The sequence below is a fragment of the Gymnoscopelus microlampas genome, assembly GCF_963454915.1.
Source record: "Gymnoscopelus microlampas genome assembly, chromosome: 12".
Classification (NCBI taxonomy): Eukaryota; Metazoa; Chordata; class Actinopteri; order Myctophiformes; family Myctophidae; genus Gymnoscopelus; species Gymnoscopelus microlampas.
The window spans coordinates 24,995,489-25,011,164 of record NC_139949.1 but is presented as its reverse complement, the minus strand read 5'-3'; the positions used below and the strand labels follow the sequence as shown (position 1 = coordinate 25,011,164).

At 42.2% G+C, this 15,676-nt stretch overlaps 1 protein-coding gene across 2 annotated transcripts in view; it reads right to left on the bottom strand.

The window, feature by feature from the left end:
* Window positions 1–739: 739 nt before the first annotated feature.
* The window catches only part of esama (endothelial cell adhesion molecule a), a 62,102-nt gene continuing 47,165 nt past the window's right edge, over window positions 740–15,676 (bottom strand). The window contains exons 2-8 of one of the 2 annotated variants that reach the window (XM_084075219.1): window positions 10,120–10,274; window positions 9,105–9,312; window positions 8,428–8,583; window positions 5,864–5,986; window positions 4,692–4,821; window positions 1,934–4,121; window positions 740–1,879 (exon numbers count right to left, since the gene is read on the bottom strand). In XM_084075219.1, coding sequence (XP_083931345.1) covers window positions 3,596–4,121; window positions 4,692–4,821; window positions 5,864–5,986; window positions 8,428–8,583; window positions 9,105–9,312; window positions 10,120–10,274 — 1,298 coding nt within the window. In that variant the 3' untranslated portion in view covers window positions 740–1,879; window positions 1,934–3,595. Of the gene's footprint in view, window positions 1,880–1,933; window positions 4,122–4,691; window positions 4,822–5,863; window positions 5,987–8,427; window positions 8,584–9,104; window positions 9,313–10,119; window positions 10,275–15,676 lie in introns of those variants that run through there. The other variant, XM_084075218.1, reaches the window with a different exon arrangement.

The following is a 15,676-nucleotide window of genomic DNA, read 5'->3' as shown; positions in this document are numbered from 1 at the left end:
AGGAAGCACCATTGAAGACAGGGAAGCACCAGAGAAGACAGGAAAGCACCCTAGGAAGCACCATAGATGATAGGGAAGCACCATAGGAAGCACAATAGATGACATGGAGGCACCATAGGAAGCACCATAGATAGCAGGGAAGCACCTTATAGGAAGTACCATACTGTAGATGACAGGGGATCACCATAGGAAGCATGGATGAAAATTCACTGAAAATGGCATAATATAGCCACAGGGTGCCGGTAAAAGTTCTGATTTGTTTACTTTTGCCTTGGCAACATGCAATGTGTTTTCGATCAATACAGTTAATCACACTCCATCAAGCATCTAGCAATACATGCAGAGACACGTCTATAATAGAGGTTGGAAAAAACAACACAAACAACCATTAGTCTTTTATTTGAAAATATTGATACAAAGCCTTTTCTATTATCATAACTTAATATGCAAGATACTGTACGAGTGAACACTGCACATCATTTCCTAAGGTTTAGGCTCACATAAATAAGCATACATTTGGCCATCGTTTTGTGTAGTAACACAATCCAAGTTTAGCAACAGAATATCAACTCTCAATATTTTAACTTACATGGTACATAAAATTTGCTCATGTAGTCATTTCACCACACATTGGTTAAAAAAATAAACGTCTTGAATGCATTTTACTTTTCATAATATACACTGTTAAAAGGACCCATTCGGATGATACGGCAATGAGTATAGTGCGTGCCAAAAATCCTGAAGGGGGCGTCAACAAGTGTCATTTGGTAGCGGCGGACATCTTTGGGGGGTATAAAACAGGTTGACTTAACATTGACCGAAACAAGTATGGCTGCAGCTACTATGCCACGCCCCCCCCGTGGTGACGACGCGTTGGCACGCACTATATGACAGACATAGGTCATGATAGGCCAGACTGTGTAAGCTTAGCTAACTGCTAAACAGACCTTACTTATTTTTTGAATCTGTGTTCATTGTGTTCCAATGTGAACAAACCAACAGAAACCTGGAGGAAATCACATAGCTTCAAAATATATTTAATACTCCATCACTCTGCTCATGTATCAAACTACACAGCAGAATCCTTTGTTATTTCATCGATTTGTAATTCTGGGAGAAACTATTTATCTATTTGTAACTCTTGAGAGTGTAAAATGTAACCAAATGAAACCTGTAACTCTCAGAGTTAAATGAACGCTCAGGATTTTACTCAGTAACTCAATACACCAAGACTGGGCCATATAACAGTGATTAGAACGTCACACAGAGTTGACAATCTATGATATCCTGTGGAAGGTTTCAGATGTGCGTGTAAAACCTAAACGCAAAACAACAATAACAAATATAAATGTTCCAGTGTAACGACAACACAGCAGAAGATTTACATATATCTGACATGTATGTATGAGAGTATACAGTATGTAGTGTACAGTATGTATGTCCAGAGTTCACATGTGGAAGAGGCTTATGTTACTTTACTAAGTAACTTGGAAGTTAAGATTGATGTCTGTCTGTTGTAGGGAGGTCTTTCCTTGGAAATTATTTTACTTCCTCTTCCACAACTAAAGTAAAGACGTATTTGTTCATTATGGTCCAAATCCCAAGCTTTTTCATTTGGCCCCTGTTTTCAGTATGGAATGATAAATTCATATTGGAGCATTTGTATTGGATGTGTCCCAGTAGGGGTTAAAGGAAAGGTTCAGAATTCTTCATTCTAATTTATACTCTGTTTTGGCAAGCGACACAGTCTTGCGACAGAGGATAAATTAAGCTTTGGTCACCGGTACATTTGATTTACCAGTCAAGCACCACTCCTCATATCCAAATGATTTTCATAACATTTAAGGTGTTGTTTTTCTGAGAATTTGGTACCAGCCTCCTGTTCACATCTGTTAACTGTAACTACTAGTCCAAAGTCAAAGGGGAATGAAACTTTTTCTCAAAACTGCATAAAGATTTCAAAAACAGCTCTGGTCCATATTCTTACTACAGGTAAATGGAATGTCAGACTGCCTTGCCTGCAATAATGAATTAAAGGTTTTACTCCCCATGACTTCCACTAGAATAGTGAATAATTCTTTGGTGGGGTATCCAGGGTATAGCAGGCAAACACATTATCTGTATGGCATTGTATCGTAAGACACATTGTGCCTTATCATATACAATAAGCGGTTTTGTGTTCAGGCAATAAATATCTTATTTACAATTGCAATGCAGTCAGTAACTTTCAATCTTTAAGACTGAGACATGGAGATGCCCAATAAAGTTTCTAAACTGCAGGTGCTCTATTACCAAATATGCATGTCTTAAGCACCAAATCTAAAAGTATCTTATGAGCTGAAAACTAGAGGAAAATGCCCAAAATGGATTACAATATATTTTGCATCTATTCTAAAAAAAGTATGACATCTTACTTTTAATAAAGGCTAGCTGTGAGCATATATACATGAATACATATTTATCCAAATGTATCATTTAAAAGTCTGTTCATATCATATCATGAATAAAACATTCTTTCCGTTGATAGAGAAAAAGGAACTCACATACTGTACAGTATGTGCTTATGACTCATTTGGTCTTCTTCTCCATTTGGTCATTATACGTACATAATTCAGAGAAATGAACTATGAAGCAAAACAAGTTTTGGATTAATTAGGAGGCATACTATCCTTTAGTTTGCTGAGCAAACGACAAGTTTGTCTCTGTTTCCTAGAGAGTAGTCCCGAGCAGTCTACAAACACATTTAATAACCACTGTATATTTAATTTTGTCGTACAACAAAAAATGCCAATCTATGTTGCTTGCCGATAATTGGCAATATACCCGCTCACAACTTGTAGATTAGCTTGTTGCTTTTTCTGAACATTTTTGAAAATCTTTAACGATGTTTGACAATTTAATTTCAACATTTATGACAATATAATGTCCAAAATAGATGAAAGCGGTTATGGCAACATTTCAGACAAATGACATTAAACAGGATTCCTGATGAAGGTCAGTTGACTGAAACGGTGCCTTAATAAATGTGTTTGTACATTATGCCATGGTCCTCTCCTACGCATCTGTCGGTTGAAAGCAGGTGTGCAGAAAGACATTTTCTACCATGTTCATTTCCTAAAAAGTTGACAAGGAAGGGAGGGAAAATACGTTTTAAAAAAAAGTACACCTCATATCTGAGCTGAAAACAATCAAACAAAAAAAGCAAAAAACAAACAAACAATAAAAATACATTGGTATAATAGAAAATTAAGATACAACACAAATGTATGAAAGTGAAAGTGTACATACTTTGTGTACAGTGCATGTTGGATATAAAAGACTTGAATATACTTAAAGACTTGGCTTCGGCAGGTAAAAACAGTCTGTGTTTGGAGGTCTTACTTGCATTTTTGACTGTTTCAAGCTTCATGGCGCCAGAGCAAGCGTCAATAACTAAATTCCATTCAATTATTTTATCTAATCTCTAGCAAAAGAGCAGTTGAAGCATTCCCTTTTTCGAAAAAACAACAACTTAACAAACACTTTGTCCCTTTCCAGTAGTGTAAAAGTTACGCCGTCATTTTCCAAAACGTTTTTCGCCAGCTGTTTGGCATCATTAGACTAGAGATCCAGCCTGGTTCTGCGCGGGCACCATGATGGGCACACCACCCATGCGGGAGATGTTTGCGGCAGTGACCACGGCAGTGGGCAGCGGCGGGGGCCCAGGAGCAACCTGGTGCTGGTAATGCGGTTGGCTGTAGGTCTGTGGTACCGACTGGGCTTGGGGCAGCGGGGTGAAGCGCTCTGTTCTGGGCGTGGGGCTGCCGTTAGCGCTGGTTTCGGAGGAGGTGGGCTGCCCGCGGGGAAGGGTGGCTGCGCTGTTGTAACCGTAGTGGGTCGGGGTGGAGGCCCCGTGCTGGCGGGAGGGTCGGTAGCCGGCTGTGCTGCCCGTGGCGGTGATGATGGAGGCGGTGTCAGACGGAGGGCGCTGGGGGTACTGCTGCAGGTGGTGGTGGAGTGAAGGCTCTCTCTGGTGAGGGTTGGAGGTGATGGAGGACAGGGTGCCGTTCTTGGAAATGATGTCCGAGCCCATGCCGCCGCTCTTGGCCCACGATACGCGCTTGGGGGCTTGAGCATCCTCCCTGGCAGGTACAGTAGATAACGGGTGTTAGTTTACTATTATTTGTTTAGGTATTTATTTGTTTGTTTGTTTTTCAGTTTTTCTCCCAATTTAGTCATTATGGGAAAGTATATGTAACGCATGTGGAGGAACATGCTATCCCTCCCAGTTCCACTCCCTGTGGCTAGTGCAGCAACAGGGATCACCCACCCTACGTGGCTTCCCACCCACAAACATGGGCAATCGAACCCCAGTCTCCATGGTGGTGGGCAGGAAATGTACCCCTGTGCCATGCAGCCAGACGCCCAGTTTATAATTGAATTACAAATTAGCACTTTTGGGCAAGTGACAGTATCATATTACAGCGTATAAATTAATCTTTACTCATAGAAACACACACACACACACACACAAGCGTGCGCGCACACGCGCGCAACACGCACGCACGCACGCACGCACGCACGCACGCACGCACGCACGCACGCACGCACGCACGCACGCACGCACACACACACACACACACACACACACACACACACACACACACACACACACACACACACACAGATAAAACGTACAAAGCCAAACTCACTTGATTTCGTTGGCCATGTCATCCTCCATTTCTCTCCTCCTCTTCACCAGATAAATGAGGAAGAGCAGCAGGATGATAAAGCCCACCACTGAACCCACTGTGGCACCAGCTATCACCCCCGCATTAGTGGCTGCCATCAGGACCAAAAAGCAAACACGTTGTACATCAGCACCAAATCAAATATGGCCTGTTCATTTAACTCTGACATTTATACACTCTCATCAGAGTTAAACTACTTCCAACCTGGCATCTCTAATCTGGATATGTCATTATAGGCTAAACATTTCAAAACATAATTATTATTTTTTTTATTTATCTTTTCTTTTTTTAAGAAGAATTTTCCAAAAATAGGCAATATACAAGTTCAAACAAATTCTATCGATGGATTAACTAACATTCTGTCTCACAACATAAAAAGAAAATATGTGGGGAAAAATAATTGTGTGGAGTTACTTTCTTGACCTATACTGGCATGTACAAGATATTTGGCACTGATCGGTTCAGGTTAGCCCCAGAGAGACACAAACTCTCAGACAGACAGACAGACCCACTTCTAGACGGCCTGCCTCCTATAGTGCCATGCTTTAAAAAAACATGCCACTCTATAGACATCAAATGTTGTATTTTCTTTTGCACTTGACCATGAGAGTGTCTTATGCGGCTGTGCCATGACTACGAAAGGAAATGGTTAGGACAACTGTGTCTCATGATCCTTATCAGCCAGATTCTGTGAGTGAAACCAGCGACCAGGTCTATGAAAACCTACATTCACTGTTTCTCTCTCTCTCCCCATCTCTCTCAATGTAATTCATTATTTGGGAGCAGGTGTGTAAGACTCCAATAGTATAAACATTTTAAATGGCTTTCATATACTCTTAATATATTTTAATATATAGACTTTACAGGGAAACAAGCCCAAAGTCACTTATAATAAGCAGACCTGGCAACACTGGCAGGCCAGCCTGTCAGCTATAATGCATTAGCACAACAATGGGCACATCGGCCGACAGATTGTGCTGAACTAAATGTCAACTTTTGCCAACAGATTACCAGTCTGAAGTAGTCTGAAGTAGTCTGAAGTAGTCTGAGGTAGTCTGAAGTAGTCTGTTTGTTTGAGTCACCTATAGTCAGGACAGCTGTGTCATATTCAGGACAGTGTCATGGTCACATACATGTAATGATCTCCATGTTGATGTAGCAGCTCTCAGCGCCAGCCGTGTTGCTGGCTGTGCACACATACTTCCCAGACATGTTGCTGCTCAGGTTGCTCAGCTTCAGCGTGCCCATCTTCTCATCTAACAACACACGCACGCACGCACGCACGCACGCGTGCACACACACACACACACACACACACACACACACACACACACACACACACACACACACACACACACACACACACACACACACACACACACACACACACACAGTAAAGGACTTTGTATTGACAATGATATTTGTTAAGCACTTGCTTCTTCTCAAAAGACCACCTACAACAATAAAAAGGGACACATGAGGGCGCCATTGTGCATTACTTTTGCAGGTGTAGGAATAGCATAGTATTGATGAGTTTTCTAAGGTTGTATACTGTAGCAACACTTAGGCAGCCAACTTGCATTATTTCCTTCCAAGAAAAGAGGAAGATAGACCCTGACAGATAGGTGAACGTTAACTGCATTAGCCATATGACTATATGATGTAAGATGATAAATTATATTTATTATAAGAAGTAAGCATTACTTCGCAAATTCATCATTAGTAACAAAGCCAAAATGCAATAACTACACAAAACTCTTTAAGTGTTTCAACTGGCCAACCAAATGGGTTATTGGTATATAATTTATATTGCACTAATTGTCTATCTGTTTATGAGGTAACTGTCAACCAATATAATGAAGGCTGATTTGACCTTTTGTCAGTGTCTCTAAAATGTAGTTACTGCACTTTGGCTTTGTAGGAAAGGGTCTAATGAATTATTATAAGGTAAATTCATATTTAATGATGTCTAGGAGAGTACCAATCAGGATTTTTTTGGGCCGGCCACCTTGACCGACAGGATTATATTTTACCGGCCAAAGAATACATTTATCGGCCATAGTATAATTAACGTCACATGTATGTTTGCAGATGCATGCACCCAACTGATCATTACACCTCATTACGTTAGCGCTGCTCTTCTTTCCACTTTGTCACAGATGGGATCTGTTCCTGTTTTTATAGTTAACTAAATAATATCTAATCTACTCCATCATGCAGAGATGTCACTTACCAAAAAATAACTGAATAAAGTGGCCGTGAGTGAACTGCTGCGCGACACCGTACATCGCATAGTATAAACAAATGAATATATGTTTTGGGCTTTACATCACATTCAACCTTAATATGCAAAACCTACAGCTTTTGTTTAGTTTTGTTAATGTTACTAGACCATACCCGGTCGACGCATCCGTGGGGGGATATGCGCACATGATCTGGCAACCCGGGAGGCAGTTCGTCCCATAGCTGGGCAGCCCCGTAACCATGGCGACAGTGTTTGACACAAAAACGCTAATAAGAAGCTGAGATTTGGTGAAATTGAAAAACGGGCTTCACAGTTAAGTTCAGATGGTAATGGTCAATGGCTGTGTGCAAAATCAGAGCAATTGCTCCAGCCACTGAGGAGAACTGGGTAGCTTCACCTACTCACCACTACGCCCACCACTACGCCACTACGCCCACCACTACGCCCTTACTAGAATTATAGTATGATACATGAATGATGGCGCAACTAAGGCCTTAGTTGCCTGCAATGTGTGTCACCAACTTTATCCATTGCAGACAGACAGTCACTGTGCTTGCTTGTATAATATCCACCATACGAGTTCGGGTTTTGACGGGTTTTATTATCGTCAATTGGGTCCGGCTTGGTTCAGATTCTATCACTACGGGACCCCGGTTCTGTTTATCATAACACCCGAGCGAACCACCCGTACGCAGTGCTGATTAGGAGTAGACAGACGCAGCTGTGTAAAGCTTCATTTGTGCTTCATGTATGTCTGTGTTGTTGCGTATTGAAAATATCAGACATACAAGCTTACAACGCGGCGCGTTGCGACGTATTGTGAGCTTGTAGGTCTGATATTTTCAACGTGCAACACCAACGTACGAAGAATAGGCTGATCTATCAGATAACTGCAGCGCAGAGCGTCTGTGAGGCAGGGTCTGTGAGGCATAGCAGCAGCAGGCTGTCGGGAACCCACACTGACATTCAGAACATGATAAAAACTTTAAATGATTATTATGGGTTTTAATAGTTGTACTACTTTATCCAAATAATAATATTAATAATAGGTTTAAATGATAAAATAGCCTACTAACAGCATTTTCCCAGCTGGTGATGTTTTAATGGCCAATTAAACATTTTAATAACTCAATTATGTAGTTTTACCCCATTATGCCAATAATATCATTAAATATAATTGCCAGGATACAGTATAAAACGAAAATAAAACGATTGTTGAATGTCATGAAATGTTCAAACGTTTTAGACAAATTCACAAACATGCTTGTTTGTATCCACCCGTAATAGGCTATAAATAATAACAAACAAACAAGTCAAGGGATGAGTACATTCTGGAGCAACTGCAGTAACACATGCACCATAAAAACACTTACAAAACACACATAAAAACAGTATGAACAGCTATAATAATGGACCATTACATGGCACTGTGCCTGGGTGGGTCCTACTCACTGAGCATGGGGGAGAAGAACACCTCAGAGGTTGGGCTGGTTTTCCTCCATTTGTAGATAGGAATGGGCTTTCCTGAACTGGATTTACAGCTTAGAGTCACATTACCCTTCAGCACTGGCTTCCCTGACATGGAGCATTTGGGGACAGCAGGCGGCACTGAGAGAGGAGAGGAGAGGAGAGGAGAGGAGAGGAGAGGAGAGGAGAGGGGAGGATTAGAATTAAGATGTTTAATTCAGTTTTCCTTTTAATCTTTCACAATCTTTCAGGAAAAAGGTTCAAGCATAAATTACAGGTTTTTAATGCAAAAAATAGAATGGTTAAAGACCCCCTTTTCATAAGTGGCTATCTCAGTGGCCTTGTGGTTAGAGTGTCCGCCCTGAGGTTGGGAGTTTGGGGTTCGATCCCCCACAGGGTCATACCAAAGACTATACAAATGGGACCCAATGCCTCCCTGCTTGGCACTCAGCATCACAGATTGGATTGGGGGTAAGTCCCTGTGACATACTAGTGTCATGTCCAGGGGGTGTACTTGTTCATCAAGCTGCCTCGTACTACAGAAACAGGAGATTTCCTGCCAGGCAGTGGTGTAAAGTAACTAAGTACATTTACTAAAGTACTGTATTTAAGTACAATTTTAACTGGCATGCATTTACAGTGTATATGGAGGTCTCACCTACCCTTTACGTTGAGGGTGAGCTCAGAACTGAGGCTTTTCCCCTGGGGAACAATGACCTGACAGAGGTAGCGTCCGGAGTCGGACTCCTTTGTGTTGTTGATGTACAGTGACAGGTTGGTGGAGGGCATCTCTGCCGCCGCCGTAAAGCCCACGCGCCCCTCGAAAAGAGAGCTGTCCGCACCGATGGATCCCTTCGAGTACGAGATTATCTAGAAAGAATGAGAATGATGCATGATCTATACTGCGTCGTACAATGGTGTCAAAGACCAACAAACAGCACACCACAATGCATTGTGGGGTGACATGTTGTGAGCTTGTAGATCAACTATTTCTGGTATAAATTAAGCATGAGTGTATCTGATCAGACGGAGGGAAATAGCAGATCAAATGAACATTCTGTTTCTTCCCGGTGACGCTGATGCAAGCAAGGTGGCACTGATTTTTAAAAGTATGACCTGCAAGAATGGAAGCTTTGTCCATAACCGCATGTTATGTTCATTGCCAGCACTACAGAGGAGAGACAGGTGACCACAACCAGATAAAAACAGGAATGTTTAAAACCATTTAGTAGTCCCTTGTGCGTCATTTGCAATGCATTGAGGTGATACAAAAACTATTATGAGACATGCAACCCTAAACAGACACTTCCAAACCGGCCGGTGATGTTAATGAATTAAATGGCGATGTCAATGCAATGTCCCTAAATGAATGAAGGGCCCGGGCTGCCCCGTGTTTTCTGGAAAACTAATGCATGCTTCATGTGCCGATCAAGTGCCCGATAAAGTTGCCCACCCCTGCTGTACAGTATGCTATTTTAAACGATAAGAAACTAAGGTTAAGATGCAATACAAGGTGTGTGCCAGTAGCGACCAGGTCCCTTATCTTTATTCTGCACGCATGCACGTACGCACGCACACACGCGCACGCACACGCACACGCACACACACACACACACACACACACACACACACACACACACACACACACACACACACCTCCCTGTTCCTGTTTCTCACCAGTTCAGTGTCGTTATTGCCCAAGAAGGTCCAGAGGAGGGTGTTGGTGTTTTTATCGGTGCCAGGCGCGGGGGAGTACGAGGCTTTCAGCACCACCATCTGACCTTGTATCACCTCCATGTTCTTGTTCGGCATCTGGATCTGAGCCCACACATCTGGATTGACAGTGAGAGAGAGAGAGAGAGATTTGATGTTTTGATTTATTGTGTGTGGAAAAAACAACAGCCATGGTTCTGCATGAATTCTAAGAAAACGACCATTATCATTAAATACAAAAACATCCATTCATGTCGTCCACCGTCCAATCACGTTTGCTGTTTTGAATGTGAACCCCAGCAAACGGTATCGGAGGACTGACCAGGGCAAATCAACATAGGGATGGCCCTGTCGTCATATGAATGGTCCAGGGGTGTTTACTGTTTAGTAGCCTAGGCAAGTGGTTTTCATGTCAAGGACCCCCAAAATGATATGTATTGGGTGCGGAGCCCCATCTCAAAAACATTTTGTGCCAGTTTTCTTTTCAAAATAGCATATCTACAATAGCGCACTCTGTGCCGCGCTATGGGCTTGTATATCTGCTATTTTTTAATAGCCAAAGTATAAAATATGGTTCAAGTGGTTTAAATGATTGTAAGGCTATATTAAAGGGATAGTTCACCCCCAAAATGTTTTTTTTTCCTATCGATTAGTCACCCCATGAAGACTTGAATTATTGGATTTTCTTTTGTTTTTGTCGCAAGACAATAATTTGATGACCGGCAGCGGTTCCGATAGAAGACACAAAGAGTCTCCTCTGTGTCTCCTACCGGAACCGCTGCCATACGATCATTCAAGAATTTTCCAGCTGACAGCGAACATAGTAAAAGAAAGAAGGAACTGAAATCTCCACCAAGCATACCGTAAATAAAAACTTGAGGAAAGCTGAACGTACGCAATGTATGACAATGTAATGATCAAACCTCATACTTCAACCTGGCATCTCATTTATTTTGAGAGCCCAACATTCAACACAATAACTTCAACCAACCATAAAACGAATCTACAAAAAAGCTATACAAACAAAGTTTGGCTGATATCTCTACTGTAGATATGTACTTCTGGAGGCACAGTCTTTCTCAAAGATGGCAAGATGTGAGGACTACAGAATACTCTTTTGGCAAACAAGATTTAATCTTTTAATGCAACAATATTGGCAGCAGTTTTACCTCAGTGTGTGTTTGCAGTTTGTTGGTTGATGTATGCTACTGTAAACACGTCATTCAGTATATTCTCAGTGGATCAACATCACCTTGTTCTGCCTCACCTCAAAAGCCCCGCAACACCCTAATTTCTGAATTGAACACGTGGCACTGACTTCAATTTGCTACACTAACACAGCTAAATAGAAAGTGTTCATTTAAATGTGCACCCCAGATTTTATCGAGTTATTCAAAGAACAGCAACAACAACAATAATCTTTTCACAAATGTCATGTTTCTCCACAATTTTGGCCACATCTTTAATGTCACAGAGTGTGAATAGCATAGGCCTACTTGACTCAGCTCTAGTTTCAGTTCAGAGTGAGATCCAAGTTCCTAACAGGATTCCATAGGGATAGACAGTGATGGTTGTAATAGCAGCAAGAGGCCTTTCAAGCACCATTATGTGGTATTATCATAAAAAAGGGGAAGAAAAATGGTATGCATACATTTAAAAGTATTGCAATATTTGGGAAATAATAAACAGAAATATAGCAGATAATAATAGCATGAATTTATACAGTATAGGTTTGTTGAATCGTGAAGACAAGTCCCCAGAGTTTGAGGAGGTCTGGTTAACCCATTAAAGGGTAAGCCTATATGTTGTTATACCTTTAAAACCGGGAAAGCATCTGTGTCATTTTAGTAAAAAAAAATATACTTTCTGAAAACTTAAAAATCGGCCTCAGGTCTACATGGGTTAAGAAGGGTTACAGGTCTGGGAAGGAAAAAGCTATTACCTAAAACTACACTATACTGACAAAGTCACAAGGACAGAGGAATGTGTAATATGTCAACTTAGCCAGAGTGGGGCAGCAGAGAGCCAGAGTTGTTACAGACAGTGGACACATTCACAACCTCATTTAAAAGCACATTGGGCAAAAGATAACCACAAAGGGTAGCTCCACTTTAAAGTGACTGATTGATTGATTGTACACTCATCAAGCAGAATTAATGCTCCTCATACAACCCAACCGCTATACCTATATAACTCATGTGTGTCTATCATTAGAGGTTGTGTCTTGTGAGAGAAAGTGTGTGTGTGTGTGTGTGTGTGTGTGTGTGTGTGTGTGTGTGTGTGTGTGTGTGTGTGTGTGTGTGTGTGTGTGTGTGTGTGTGTGCGTGTGTGCGTGTGCGCGTGCATGCGCGCGCGCGTGTGTGTGTGTGTGTGTGTGTGTGCGTGCGTGTGCGCGTGTGTGCGTGCGTGTGCATGCGCGCGCGTGTGTGTGTGTGAGTCATTAGAAGCCCACATCTGTCTTGCTGAGCCCTTCCTTATCCCTCCATGTTAATACCTAAGTAGTGAAGGAGAAGCAGAAAGGGGGGAGGGGGCGGGGTGGCACACAGCAGGGTAAAACTTGTTTTTCTTCTCTTCATCATCATTCTCTCCTTCTGTTGTCCTTACAATGTCCATTTCTCATATTCTACTAGACTTGTGGGGTCGGGTGACCAGGCGTCCCGGTTTGGCCGAGATTGCCCCAGTTTCAAGCTGTGTGTCCCGAGTCCTGACACATATCTCTAAAACACTGAAATAAATAATGAATAATAAAATAAAATAATAAATAAATAATAAAATAATAATAGTTGTTTTCAGCGGTTGCATAGATGTCTATCATGTTCTGTTCATGTACTGTACATGCTCACCTTTAACCAATCATAAAACATGAACATTGCATTGCGTGTCTGATGTGTTTCCATGTGTTGCCTGCGTGCAACACCTATGGTTCATTATACATGTGGTATGGGGTTGAAAATAATGGTCACCCTATTGTGGGGACATTTGGCCCTCTCAAGTATAGAAGTACACACACACACACACACACACACACACACACACACACACACACACACACACACACACACACACACACACACACACACACACACACACACACACACACACACACACACACACACACACACACACACACACACAGGCGCATAGACAAATTCCATCAATATTTTCAACTTGCCAAATCTCGACTTTGCTTATGATCTGATGAACCTGTGTGTGTGTGTGTGTGTGTGTGTGTGTGTGTGTGTGTGTGTGTGTGTGTGTGTGTGTGTGTGTGTGTGTGTGTGTGTGTGTGTGTGTGTGTGTGTGTGTGTGTGTGTGTGTGTGTGTGTGTGTGTGTGTGTGTGTGTGTGTGTGTTGTGCATGCTCTTCAATCCATACATGAGGATATAACAGATAATTAGAGCAAACCATACACAATGACAAGAGTTCATTGTCGGGGGCAAGAGACAGACAGACAGACAGACAGACAGACAGACAGACAGACAGACAGACAGACAGACAGACAGGCAGAGATGAAGAAGGGAATAAAATAATGAGGTAGAGCGGTGGCAGATGTGGAAGAGCTGCTGAAAAGAGAAGCGATAAAGAGACAATGGTCAAGACGAAGAAACACTGTAAAATCCTGACTGATAATTTAACTCAGAGAGTGTACAACTGTACCTGTTAGGGTTAATTTGGTAAATGAACACTGAGGATTTTACAGTGAATCCTTCCTAATAATAATGGTTTATACCTAGAATAAGAAGATTTCTATAATGACCCCAGAGGAATGAATGAACTCTTGACCGGAATGGAAGGGTGGCTACCGTACACCGTAGAATTGTGTTAATTTAACTCCACGTTATTCCATGTAACATTTTGTGACATTGCGATGGATGGATGGATGGATGGCACTGAATAAATTGCTGGATGGAGGGGGTAGACACGTACGGTACTACAGCAGAAAATACACCACTTGTTAATATTAGCTGTTTTAAAAGACAACATAATTCGAAGCATCTGAATGTGCCATCCTGTCCAGACAGTAAACAGACTGAAGATTTCATGAATGACACTGGCTGTCCTCCATCTCATATGATTTGCAAAGCGGGATTTATCTCTCCCAATGTGGAAGGTCTCTGATCCACTCTCAGACTGCACACAGACAGGCTTTAAATATTACATTGTGAATGATGGGTAAATGGACATGTGACATGCAGTCTGCTGAGGGGATAATGAAGCCTGACTGGGGCTCCTGGTTTCTAACTGGAAGTAAATCTGACTTTGTAGAAGGACCATAGGCCCACCGGTGGTAGGGGTTAGCCTAATTACCACATTTCAATATACTGTATGTTTTATTAAAATGTCAGGTGATGAACAACCGTAACCACTTTCAGGCTGGCATCCATATTTTGAGCAAAAATAGCAGATCCAATGGCTTGTAAAAAATGAAATATATAAAAAGTAAGACATGGCATACTTTGGAAAATGGCGGGCAGTAATGTCAAGCATACTGTGATCAATCAACGGGCTACACCTGTCAGACCACCAGTGTGGCATGACATTGGGGGAACTGGGGAAGTTTTGAACACTTTTGCAGACGCAGTTAACATAGCATCACAATCATCTTAACAACTTTATCTATTAATATGTTGGCTATTCAAAAATAGCAGATCTGCAAGCTCAAAGCTTGTACATCTGCTCTTTTTAGAACATGTTTAGAGCATGAAGAAGTTTGAGAACTACTGATATAGGGCATATACAGTAGGGAATGAATGACATCTATGAAAGTTCTATTGTAATCCAGGACAGTGTGCACATGTTCTCCACTCAACCAGCAGACAGTCATGCACTGTATGCAGTCTAGTAGTGTGAGAACATACAGTATCGGTGCAGCACACAACCATCACCACAGCCACCCACTCAACCCTCACCACCTGCCTCACAGACATAAAAACTGGTATGCAAAGTAACTTTCTCAAACTTAACTGCAATAAATCGGAAATCATTATCATTGGCCCCAACTCCCTTACCCGCTCCACTCAGGACTTTTCACTTCACATCGACGGCTTCCTTGTCACACCCTCCACCCACGTCAGCAGCCTAGGTGTAATTTTTTACCTACAATTTCATTCCTCCCCCACGTGAACCACATCGTCTAAACAGCCTTCTTCCACCTTAGGAACATTGCCAGTTTCCGGCCCTCCCTGACACCCTCTGCTGCCGAAACACTCATCCACGCCTTTTCATCCATTTCATCCCGGTTAGACTACTGCAACAGCATCCTCCATGGCATCACCTCCAAAGTCCTCAATAAACTCCCATATGTTCAAAACTCAGCTGCCCGCCTGCTCACCCACACCCGCTCCAGGGACCATATCACGCCAGTCCTCCACAACCTCCACTGGTTGTCAAACAAAGAGTCCACTTTAAAATGCTGCTCACCACCTACAAGGTACTGCACAACCTCCTCGAGCCACATTTCCCGTCCCGTTCCCTCAGGTCCAGTGACGCTGGCCTCCTGGAGGTCCCTAAGACCAGGCTC